The sequence below is a fragment of the Dendrobates tinctorius genome, unplaced genomic scaffold (genome assembly GCF_039654945.1).
Source record: "Dendrobates tinctorius isolate UK_male_01 unplaced genomic scaffold, ASM3965494v1 ptg000028l, whole genome shotgun sequence".
Lineage (NCBI taxonomy): Eukaryota > Metazoa > Chordata > Amphibia > Anura > Dendrobatidae > Dendrobates > Dendrobates tinctorius.
The window spans coordinates 85,531,439-85,544,375 of NW_027361696.1; the positions used below are offsets into that span (position 1 = coordinate 85,531,439).

The window sequence follows — 12,937 nt, forward strand, 5'->3', positions numbered from 1 at the left end:
GCCATGCACAGGCCGTCGCTGCGCTCAAAAGCGCTAGTGTGAAACTAGCCTTAGGGAGCAGTTGCTATTTGTTGGTGGCTATTGAGATGAATGACCACTTAAATTTTGAGTCTGTGAGAATACAGACCTTTTTATACAAGTAGGATTTAACTTGTACCAAGCGCCAATATAAAAGAATTTAAATGTCCGATCAATCGTTCATGTGATTGCCTGGTCCCCATACAGCTTGTATGTTGTCAACAGCACATCCTGCTTCCAAGGAAATCTTCTATTATGTTCAAATAAAAAAAAAACACTTTTTTTATTAACTGGAACCTATCAGTTGATTCATGCTGACCACGATTGCAGCCAAGCATATTATGTTCAGAAATGCCATAGCCTTTTGGAGAAGATATGATTAGAAGATTTGTCCAGAGACCATAATCAGAAACAACACTAGTCTGGCACTGCCCCCAGATGGCTTTCCCAGCACCACACAAGGTGAATGACAGGTCTCTCCCATAGGAAGAGATCTAGCAATCACCTCTAGCAGCGCTGGAGATCCCGATCTAGGACTAGTCTAGTCTCCAGCTTGGGTCATTGGCTGAATCTTTTAACCATACTTTCTCTGAAATGCCAGAGTCTTTCATAGAAATTATACTGTACCTAGCTGTCATTGTGCAGGCATCTGATTTATGCTTTTTTTCTATTATTTTAAAAACAATGAACCCCTCCATGATATGGCCATATTCCATTTTTTCGCTTTTGTTTTTTCTTCACCGTCTTCGAAAAGCCATAACGTTTTTATTTTTCCACGCCCAAAGTCATATGAGGGCTTGTTTTTTTGTGGGACAAGTTGTATTTTTGAATGACACCACTCATTTTATCATGTCTCATGGGAAATTGGAAAAAATACCCAAATGAGTTGTAAAAAAAAGTGCAATTCCACATTTTTTTAAAAAATTTTTATTCACCATGTTCACTATACAGTAAAACTGACCTAGTAATATGATTCTGAAGGTCATTACGATTACACAAATTATCAAATATGTGTATATTTTTTTTTAACTAGGTAGTGAAAAAAATGTGGAAATTTGTCAAATAATTTTTGCTTGTGTCGCCTTTTTTCGAGACCCATAACATTTTCCTTTCTCAGGATATTGAGCTGTGTGAAGGATTATTATTTGAGCCTTGAGCAGATGTATTTACTGATATCATTTTTCGGTAGATACGAGGTTTATATAGTCTTTTATTGCAATGTTGCGTCGACCAAAAAAATTAAATTCTGGCGTTTTGATTTTTGTTCCTGTTCAACCCCCTGATTGGATTAATTCATTTTATATTTTGATAGACTGGACTTCTATGAATGCTGCAATACCAAAGATGTGTATTTTTTTTTAATATCTTTATTTGTAATGCGGCAATTTGGGGTGTTTTGAATTTTTTTCATATTTTTAAAAACCTTTTTTTTTTTCAATTTTTACTGCATTTGTTAGTCCCCTTAGGGGACTTGAACCTGTGATCATCTGATCAGTTGTACTGTACATAGCAGGGCATCAGCACTGCTGTGTATAGCTAAAATCATGGTCTCCTATGAACGCCAGCCACGGGCCAGCGATCACAGGAGGATCATAATGACAGGCACGGCGTTCATTAGCAGGTCCTTGGTTGTCGTGGCAACCCATCAGTGACCATTTCACGGGCGCACTGTTGGGAGCATGGAATGACGTGATTCCTGCTTGTGCTAAATGCCGCTGTCCGAGCTCCATACGCTATATGTCATGAAGTGACAAAAAATGTAAAATATATAATAGCTTGAATCAACCCCACCCCCCTTTTTCCCATTCCCCCCAAAAAAATAACTGTAAATGCCTATTAGGTGATTTTAAGTCATCTTATATCTTCCCAAAATGGCATAAAGAGCAGTCAAAGTGTTGTAGTACCCTGAAAGGATATCAATAAAAACATTGGCTCACCGCATGAAAAACAAGACTTCACACAGCTCCGTTGATCGAAAAAGCTTGACTTACCAATTTTCAATGTTTCTTTGTCACCACTGAAATATAGACATGTTTTGTTTCGAGATAATCAGATTGACGATGTCAATGAGTCACTTTTCTGTACAATGAACATCGTAAAACAAAAGCTCAAAAACAATGGCGAAATTGCATTTTTTCACCATTTCACCCCACTTGGATTTTTTACCTGTTTTTCAGGAAAAATAAATGGTGGAATTCAAAACTACATCTGGAGCCTTGTACTGCTATGTTGGTGGAAAAATAAAGAAAATATATGTTTCTTGGTCTCGGAAGAAGGGGAATAAAAAACGAAGCATAAAAATGAAAAATTGCCATGTCATCAAGGGATGAATAACCACAAAATAGAAATGTAAAGTACTGACTTGTACATACCGATACCAGGAATCAATGTAATAAGTTCTGTAAGGTTATTAATAATATAGGCCTTTCATTAATCTTCCCATTCATACACCTTCTTGCATGACATGGTGTTATAATGCAATTTTTTTATTACCCCCAGATGTTGGCCAAAGTTGGCATTTTGACATATGCGGCATTATCAAGAGCAAGACCTATTGATCACCGCACGTATTCATGGATTTCATTACTAATGGCTGTTTATTCCTTACAACATACAGAAAATGAAGACATTTCTGGGCCATTCGGTTTACGGAGTAACGATAAATATGTATGTTCTGACGAGCTGCACTAAATAATGCATCACATCTGCGCGTGGAACAGATCAGCTGTCTACGAATGAAACAAAAGAAGAAATCTAGGTCAGAATAAAAGGGTTGATGAGGAGGAAAGAGACTTACCAGACATTGCTTTCCTTGCTTTGGTCTACCACTACTAAGTTTCCATGGACTTCATCTAAAAGTTCTGGAGCGACCCAGCGTAATGGGATCCAGAGACGATCCGGGGTGATGTAGTAGTCCTCCTGCAGGCATATAAAATAACAGCCTCGTTAAGAGGAAGAAAAAGTAACACTAACCATTCCTTTAAAATAGAAATACACTACAAATTGCTGGAAACATGGATTTTTGTGAGTACTCACCGTAAAATCCTTTTCTCCGAGACGCTCATTGGGGGACACAGAGACTGTGGGTGTGTGCTACTGCCGTCTGGAGGCTGACACTAGGCATACAAAAAACAAGTTAGCTCCTCCTCCACCGCATACACCCTCGCCCCTATAGCGGGCGGAAACCAGTTTAGTGCAAAAGCAGTAGGAGGACATACAAAAATTAGCCTTAATGCAATAAATCATATGTCTGAAAAAAGGATCACCCTGTCTTAAACAAGAAAATATGTTAAATAATAAGTATGAGCCAACCGGCTATCAGGGCGGGTGCTGTGTCCCCCAATGAGCGTCTCGGAGAAAAGGATTTTACGGTGAGTACTCACAAAAATCCATGTTTTCCTTCGTCTCATTGGGGGACACAGAGACTGTGGGACGTCCTAAAGCAGTCCCTGGGTGGGATAACACTCACCGATCCAAGCCGCATGCTTTCCTGTTTAAAGGTGTGCCACTGCTGCTTGGAGAATTTTTCTGCCCAGGCTCGCATCTGACGAAGCCTGAGTATGCACACTGTAATGTTTACAAAAAGTGTGCAGGCTGGCCCAGGTTGCTGCCTTGCATACCTGTTCTGCCGAAGCCTGGTGCCGAAGCGCCCACGAGGCGCCCACTGCCCGAGTAGAATGCGCCCTTACTCCAGCTGGAACTGGCGTGCCTCTAATACGGTAAGCCTCCTGAATGGTTAGGCGAATCCATCTGGCTATGGTTGACCGTGAGGCTGCGAGGCCCTTCCTGCGCCCTTCAGGGATCACAAACAACGAATCCGTCTGGCGGAAAGGTGCTGTCCTCGACACGTATCTCCTGAGAGCTCTTACCAGATCCAATGTGTGGAGCGCCTTTTCCACCCTGTGAACTGGCGCTGGACAGAAAGAAGGCAGCACAATGTCCTCATTAATATGGAACGAGGACACCACCTTTGGTAAAAAAAAGTGGCGGAGGCCTAAGGACTACCTTGTCCTTAAAAAAGGTCAGGAAAGGGGCTCTACAAGATAACGCTCCCAACTCCGATACTCGCCTAATGGATGTTATGGCTACCAGGAACACAACCTTTCTGGATAGATATGCCAATGAAACATCCTGTAGTGGCTCAAACGGAGCCTCCTGTAGTACCGACAGGACCAGATTAAGATCCCAGGCCTCCAATGGTGCTCTGAAGGGAGGTACTAAATGAACGACCCCCTGCAGGAACGTTCTGACCTGCAAATTGGTAGCGATCTTTCGCTGAAACAGGACCGACAGGGCTGATATCTGTCTTCTAAGGGAACTTGGCGCCAAACCTGCGTCTAGGCCAGACTGAAGGAAAGCCAGTATGTTGGGCACAGAGAAGGACAATGGTGGAACCCCGTGTTCCCGACACCACTGGAAGAAAACCTTCCAAGTGTTATAATAGATCCTTGCCGAGGCTGGCTTTCGGGCCCTTACCATTGTCGCGACTACCTCGCGCCCAAACCCCGCCTGAGCACCCAAGATTCAATGGCCACGCCGTCAAACGCAGGGCCCCTAAGTTCGGGTGGCAGATTGGTCCCTGGGACAGTAAATCTGGTCGTTCCGGTAGCCGCCATGGTACGTCTGCGATGAGCTGTACCAGATCCGCGTACCATGCCCGTCGGGGCCAATCCGGGGCCAGCAGAATTGCCGGAACCCCCTCTGTCTTGATCTTCCTGATAACCCTGGGGAGAAGTGGCAGCGGCGGGAACAAGTATGGGAGCCGAAATTGGTTCCAGGGTATCACCAATGCGTCCGCTGCGATTGCTTGCGGATCCTGAGACCGGGCGACAAACACGCCCACTTTGGCGTTCTTCCTGGAGGCCATCAAGTCCACGTCTGGTGTTCCCCAGCGCTGGCAAATCTGCTGGAACACCTCGGGATGTAGTGACCACTCCCCGGCCGTGATGTCCTGGCGGCTTAGGAAATCCGCTGCCCAATTCTCGACGCCTGGAATGTGAACCACTGAGATCATCGAGTGGGTCCTCTCGGCCCAGCGGAGCACATGTCCCACCTCGCGCATGGTTGCCCTGCTGCGTGTGCCCCCCTGGTGATTCACGTACGCCACTGCCGTGGCGTTGTCCGACTGAATCCGAATCGGGTATCCTGCTAGCACGTGTTGGAACTGCTGCAAGGCCAACCGTATTGCTCGAATCTCCAACAGATTGATAGGGAGACGAGCTTCCTGAGGCGACCACTGCCCCTGTGCCGTGTGGTGGCGGAAGATTGCTCCCCAACCGGAGAGACTCGCATCGGTCGTGATCACTAACCAATGATCCGGAGGAAAGGGCTTTCCCTGCAGAAGCGACCGATCGCGTGTCCACCATCGAAGGGTCTGTCGGACCTGAGAGGACAACCTGCACGGGTGATCGAGTGAGAACGGGCTCCTGTCCCAAGCCGCTAACAGGGCATGCTGCAGGGGGCGGAGATGAAACTGAGCAAACGGGATTGCTTCCATCGCTGCCACCATCCTGCCCAGGACCCCCATCCCGAATCGGATAGTATGGAGGCCTGGCTGTTGAAGTCTTCGAGCTCCCTGTCGGAGTGCCCGAGCCATGTCCTGAGGGAGAATTACCAATCCCTGGGAGGTATCAAATATCATCCCTAGGAAAACAATCCTCTGGGCCGGCGTGAGGAATGATTTCTTCCTGTTGATCATCCATCCTAGACGAGACAAGGTATCCAGTGTGATGGTGACACTCTCCTCGCACGCTGGACGGGACGGGCCCTTTACCAGAAGGTCGTCCAGGTATGGCAACACCACAATGCCCCGGGAGTGAAGAGTGGCCATGGCGACCGCCATCACCTTCATGAATATTCTGGGGGCCGTGGCCAAACCGAAAGGCAGCGCCACAAACTGGAAGTGCCGTCCCTCGACCGCAAACCGTAGGAATCTCTAATGCGGGGGAAAAATAGGGATGTGTAAATATGCATCCTGAACATCGATTGAGGCCAGGTATTCTCCCTTCTCCATGGAGGATATAACCGACCGGAGGGACTCCATGCGAAAATGCCTGACCCTGATGAACCTGTTTAGTAGCTTTAGGTCCAGAACCGGCCTTACCGCTCCATCCTTTTTGGGCACTGCGAACAGGTTGGAATAAAACCCTTGGGTTCTTTCGCTCCTTGGCACCGGAACGATGACCCCTTTGTGCTGCAGCACTTCGATGGCCTCCCGTAATGCCTCTGCCCGAGACCTTGACTTGGGAAGCCGAGAGGGAAAAAATCGTGTTGGCGGACTTTTTATAAACTCTATCTTGTACCCGGAAGATATCAGCTCCGTCACCCATGCGTCGCGTGCCACCGCAGCCCATATGTGACAGAACCGTTGCAAACGACCGCCAATCCTGCTGTCCTCGGGTACCGCACTTCTCGAGTCATTTTGTAGAGGGCCTCTGGGACCTGGCCCCCCTTGATCTGGGCGGACGCCCTCGCATCCTACCCAGCGGGTTGGTCCTGTAGGTGACCTGACGCTCTGTCATGGTTATAGCGCGCAGGAGCGGGGGTACTGGCCGTTGCCGTCCACGCGGGTGCGCGAAATGCCCGAAAACGCGCCTGAGGCTGACGAAATGGCGTCCTTGTCTTCTGTTGTGGGAGAAAACTACTTTTACCCCCTGTTGCGTCCGAAATGAGTCTATCCAATTCTTCCCCAAATAGTCGGTTACCCTGAAAGGGCAGGGAAGTCAAGGATTTTTTAGACACCGAATCAGCCCGCCACAGTCTTAACCACAAGGCTCTCCTAATGGCGATTGCGTTTGCTGCTGCAAGTGCTGCGCTATTAGCTGCATCCAAGGATGCATTAATTAGATAGTCACCCGCCATTGCGATCTGACTTATCTCAGCCACCTCTGCTGGCAACTCCCTATCCTGCAGGATCTCATTTAAAGAGTCCGACCAGGACATCATGGCTTTGGCTACCCATGTTGCCGCAAAGGAAGGGAAGAGTGCTGATCCTGATGCTTCGTATACCGAGCGCGCTAATCCCTCTATGAGCCGATCCGTGGGGTCCTTGATGGCCGAACCACTAGGCACTGATAACAGGGATCTCGAGGCCAGGCGGGATACCGGGGGATCCACCGCCGGAGACTCTGCCCATTTTTTACAGAGCTCTGACGCAAATGGATATCTTGATCCTAGCGTCTTCTGTCCTGAAAAACGCTTGTCTGGCCGTTCCCGGTGCCGCTGCACTATATCCTCGAACTCAGGATGAGTGCTGAACACTCTCCGCGGCTTCCGGGCCTTTTTAAAAGACACCTTATGCCCTGCGGTTAGGGTGACCTCATCAATACCCAGAGTCTGGTTGACAGCCTCAATGAGACTGTCCACCGTCTCCCGGCACCCTGGGGTGTCCAGGTCCAAGGATTCTTCCACATCCTCTACTGAGCTCTGCTCGCTCCCTGAAAGGGGTGACGGCGAGCGTGATGCCACACTCGCAGATGCTGAAGCACCGGAGGGGCCTGGCGACACAGTATGGGTTCCCTTCCTATGTGCCTGCCTAGAGAGAGTGCGGCCCCTGCAGGCCGGCGGCTCATGTGAGGAGGCAGAACCTTCCCAACCAGGCGAGCCGTCATCTCTACCCCTATCCGGGGCCTGAAGGGTCTCAATTGCCTTTGTTAATGATACCATAGACCGAGAGAGGGATACCGCCCACTCTGGGGGTTCCGGACCCCTGGGCTCTGCTGCGGGGGAGGGCTCCTGGGCGCGTTCGGTGACACAGGTTTCACATAATTTACTGGTCTGCGCTCGTGGGAATCTAACCCCACAGGAAACGCATGCGGCATAGAAGGGTGCATGCGCTTTACCTTTTCCAGACATACTGCTGGAAAAAGGCCAAAAAAAAAATAGATAGATAAATAGATTCTCATATATACATACACATATATATATATATATATATATATATATATATATAATTTTTTTTTTTTTTTTTTATTTTCCTTTTTCAAGGAGGGCGAATGCGGAGGAGAGGGGAGCCCTATATGCCCTAGCGTGGCCTTCAGGCCGGGGTCACACTTACCCCTCTGTAGTCCTTTTCCCGGCTCCTGCCGTGGGAGGCCCCTCCAGCTGCGTTGGTGGCGGTCTCCGGGGACTGCCGCGCTTTGCGGTAAGCTCCTGCGGCCTACCCCGGACTGCCGTCGGGGACTCCATTTTATCCGGCGCCCGCCCTGCCAGGAGGGGGGCGGCGCCGGAAGTGACGCCGACGGACGCCGCACTGAGGGCGGGACTTCCGCCCGCGGAGCAGGCCGGAGCCGCGGCCTAAATTACGATACCCCCCGCCCCGGATCCTGTAACGCCGATACCGGGGACGGGGGGCGCCGAAGCGACGCCGCCTAAGACGCGGCCGGAGCGCTGCCGCCCACTTCCGCCCGCGGCCTAGGCCGAAGCCGCGGGCTAAATTAATGGCTCTACCCACCTGGGGTCCAAACGCCGGGCCCCAGCGACGTCCTCTCCTCCACCTCCTGTGCAGCCACTGCCCGCTCTGCCCCAGGTATTGGGGGGGTTTGGGGGGGGTTTTGGGGGGGTGGTCCACCTGACTCTGCGCCCAGGGCCCTCCGCACCTGCTAGTCTCCTTCTTGGACGGTGCAGGCACCCTAACTCCGTCTGCCCTGTAGGGGCGAGGAGAGGGACCGTCCGCCGCCGTGCAGCACCGCCGTCAAGCGTTGGTGGAGCAGTGGGGGCGCACAAACTAGTCTTGTGCCCGTGTGCAAGCCCATGGTTTCCATACCTAGGGGTGGACAGGGCTAAGTCTGGCATAGTGTCCCACGTCGCGGGAGAGGAGACGTGGAGGGACTCTCACACGTAGTCGCCCGTTGCTGGTTTGGGGAAATCGGATCCTTTCTATAAGATGCGTTGCCCCTTCTCGTCTTCAAAAAATAACAAACACGAAAAATAGATGTCTGGGGAAAAGTCCCAGAGGTGTCCCTCGGTGCGGGAAAGGATACGCGGAGCGATGCTCAACGCGTGCTCGCCCGTTGATGGTTTGGGGAGATCGGACCCTTTCTATAGGATCCGTCGCCCCTATCTCCTCTTCATAGTGAGAACCGAAAAAGAAACCTAGTCTGGAGAAACCAGACTGCGTGTGCCTCCAAAGACACTAAGCAAAAAACTGGTTTCCGCCCGCTATAGGGGCGAGGGTGTATGCGGTGGAGGAGGAGCTAACTTGTTTTTTGTATGCCTAGTGTCAGCCTCCAGACGGCAGTAGCACACACCCACAGTCTCTGTGTCCCCCAATGAGACGAAGGAGAAATGTCCACTTAACCAGTCATTTCCATCAATTTCCAGTGTGATGAGGATAAGACCAGGAGTTAAAGACCAACTGGGAAGAGATAAGCTTCAGAACAGGAACTGTGAAAGATTACTGCACAAATAATTTTTATTAGAACTTTTAACTGGTCTGAATCCTTTTAAAGGGGTTGTCCTCTTTCTGAAAATCCTGATCTCAGGGCGCATTTTTTTAAAACTATCTTTACTCATCATCCCAGGGTCCAGCACTAAGTCTATGCTGATGCTCCCAGGGTCTCTAGCTGCAGTGATGGCAGCACATCAGCAGTGGGGGAGTCAAGAAGTGAGGTCAGTAGCACAGAGCGGTGCATTTCATCTACATGGGCACAGCTGCTGAGCTCAGCTATTGGCTGCATCACTAGCGATGCAACATTAACGCTGCACCCGGAGCAGCGGTGGACACTCATCATGGAAACCAGGGAAGGCGAGTACAGCATACTTTTTTTTTTTTTGTAACTGCCCCATGGGGACCAGAATGTTTTGAAAGGATACAGTCCCTTTAAGTATGAAGAAAAGAGGAAATTATACAATAGAGAAGGCATAAAAGGCATAAGGGTATGTGCACACGCTGCGGATTCTGCTGCGGACCCGCAGCGGTTTTGGCTCTGCGGGTCCGCAGCAGATTCTGCTGCGTTGTACAGTACCTTTATTTCCTATGAAAAGAAAAATGCAGTGCACATGCTGCGGATTTTTCCGCGGGTTACAATCCACAGCATGTCAATTCTTTGTGCGGTTTCCGCTGCGGTTTCACACCTTATCATTATGAGGAGTGAAACCGCAGGGCAAAACTGCAGGCTAATCCTGCGGATTTACCTGCGGATTTACCTGCGGATTTTCCTACAAAATCCGCACTCCCTAAAAACTATGTGTGCACTTACCCTAAGAATAGACTATGTCCCAAGCTTTTCTCCTTGTTCTGTAAAAGCTGCATGCGCATCACCACTTTCTTCAGTTTCCTATCCCTGAAGAAGCCATAGTACTCGGCGATAAGAATTGAGCATAGTCTGACCACCCACTTCCCAGCTGGCCCATATTGGTATATTTGTTTGTCTACACTGGCTTGTTGTCTTTTTTTTTTTTTGCATAGTATTAGCATATTTTTTTGTCCTTTTTTTTCCACTACCGAAACACAACAACAAGATCTTATTTTCTCATCCTTGTACTTTCCTCACTTTCATTAAAATTTCTACTGACCTTATAATTGTTGTGAGATATGCCATAGTCTCCAATTCTGACGGTGAGGTCGGAGGTGAGAAGGCAGTTTCTTAGAGCAAGATCGCTATGTAGAAAAAAAAAATAAAAATAGAATCAATTTTTCAAAATTGAAATAATAAAACATTAATGAGAGAATTTAGCAGTTATATGCTGCATATTTCATGGATTGATTCACGCTAGATGAAAAATAGGAAAACCTTCTAGATATTATCATTTATTGCAGTCTGTATCCTAGAAGAGTGTATATTAAAAGTGTGAGATGATATGAATATATGAATTAATCCAGAATGATGCATACAGACTGTGCCCTGCTATCTATTCTCCCTACAGGTACGTCACCCAGTTTTCCATACAGACTTCTTACCTCTGCTTCTAATATTCACTTGGTACGTCACCCAGCTTTCCATACAGACTTCTTACCTCTGCTTCTATTATTCACTTAGTACGTCACCCAGCTTTCCATACAGACTTCTTTCCTCTGCTTCTAATATTCACTTGGCACGTCACCCAGCTTTCCATACAGACTTCTTACCTCTGCTTCTATTATTCACTTGGTACATCACCCAGCTTTCCATACAGACTTCTTACCTCAGCTTCTAATATTCACTTGGTACATCACCCAGCTTTCCATACAGACTTCTTACCTCTGCTTCCAATATTCACTTGGTACGTCACCCAGCTTTCCATACAGACTTCTTACCTCTGCTTCCAATATTCACTTGGTACGTCACCCAGCTTTCCATACAGACTTCTTACCTCTGCTTCTAATATTCACTTGGTATGTCTTCCAACTAACCCCCTGCTTTACCCCAGTGTTATTTATGACATTGTTTACTCTGGCATGATCATTTGCATCTGGTCCACTCTTAATTGTCTGACCAAGATGAGCACAGACCACTTTTCTCTGCTTCACACCTGAATGCACTTTGTAGCACATATATTGCATAACACAAGTCTGCCAAGACTTTACTCTGCAGTGTGTATCTTAAAACTGTGAGATGATATGAATTAATCCAGAATGGAATCAGAAGGGAACTGAAGGTAACTGGAAAGAGTCACTGTAAACAATGTTTCTGTTTGTTTCCACTCTGACCCCTATAATCCTTCACTTTCTGATAACCCCACTAATCCCTACAACAAGCAAGGAACTGTTCATCTCTTCTTCAATCCTTCCAATCCATCTCACCTCTTGCTCAGATCTGTTTCTCAACATACAATCCTCTGTCTCAAAACACAGCCCCCTCATGCCCTCTCCTGCTCCCACCTGCTAACACTCTCTCTGCTCCTCCTCACTGCACTGCCGGTGATATCTCGGTCCTCCTCACCACATTCCCACAGCCATTTCTACCTCCCATCCACGCCCAATCACAACTTTCCGTAACCACTCCAACCTTATACACATTCACCCAGCCCCAGCTTCCCCAGTCCCACTAACAGGAGCTCTGTCGAACGCTCGCTCTGTCTGCAACAAACTTTCCTTCATCCATAATCTTTTTATTACTAACAAACTTTCCTTCCTCGCCATCACCGAAACCTGGCTCACCCTCTCTGACACAGCCTCTCCTGCTGCACTCTCATATGGTGGATTCCACCTTTCCCACACCCCCCGCCCCAGCAGCAAGCATGGTGGAAGAGTTGGTTTTCTCCTGTCAGATAACTGCTCCTTCACCCCAATCCCACTGCCACCCTCTGTTACCCTCCCTTCCTTTGAGGTGCACTCTGTACGCATCTACTCCCCCTCCAACCTCCAACTAGCTGTCATATACTGCCCTCCAGGGCCAGCCACCACCTTCTTTGACCACTTCACCACCTGGCTACTTCATTTCCTTTCCACTGATATCCCTACTATCATCTTAGGCAACTTCAACATCCCCATTGACACTTCCCTCTCAGCTGCCACTAAACTCCTATCTCTCACTTCCTCCTTCGGCCTCACTCAATGGTCTTCTGCAGCCACTCACAAAGATGGCCACACACTAGACCTCATTTTCACCCTCCTCTGCTCCCCATCCAGCTTCTCTAACTCACCTCTTCCTCTCTCTGACCACAACCTACTTACATTCTCTTCCCTCTCCTCCTCAGGTCCACAATCCCCACCTCAAAAACTTGCACACCGTCGCAGAAATCTTCAACAGCTCGATCTACACTCATTGTCTGAATCCCTCCTTACAGACATAAGTTCCCTACACAATGTGGATGCCACTGCCGCTCTATATAACACCACAATAGCTGTAGCTTTGGAATCAGTTGCCCCTCTCAAACATACCAAAGCTCGCAAAATCAACAGACAGCCCTGGCACACCAGTCTGACCAAACAACTGAGGAGGGCTTCCAGAGCTGCTGAGCGGAGATGGAAAAGATCCCACTCCAATGAGGACTTTAT

At 48.4% G+C, this 12,937-nt stretch overlaps 1 protein-coding gene across 2 annotated transcripts in view; it reads right to left on the bottom strand.

The window, feature by feature from the left end:
- LMTK3 (lemur tyrosine kinase 3) overlaps positions 1-12,937 on the bottom strand; it is a 131,913-nt gene that overhangs the window by 20,833 nt on the left and 98,143 nt on the right. For both annotated transcript variants that reach the window (XM_073571143.1, XM_073571142.1), the window contains exons 9-10: positions 10,534-10,618; positions 2,816-2,937 (exon numbers count right to left, since the gene is read on the bottom strand). In XM_073571143.1, coding sequence (XP_073427244.1) covers positions 2,816-2,937; positions 10,534-10,618 — 207 coding nt within the window. The remainder of the gene's footprint in view (positions 1-2,815; positions 2,938-10,533; positions 10,619-12,937) is intronic.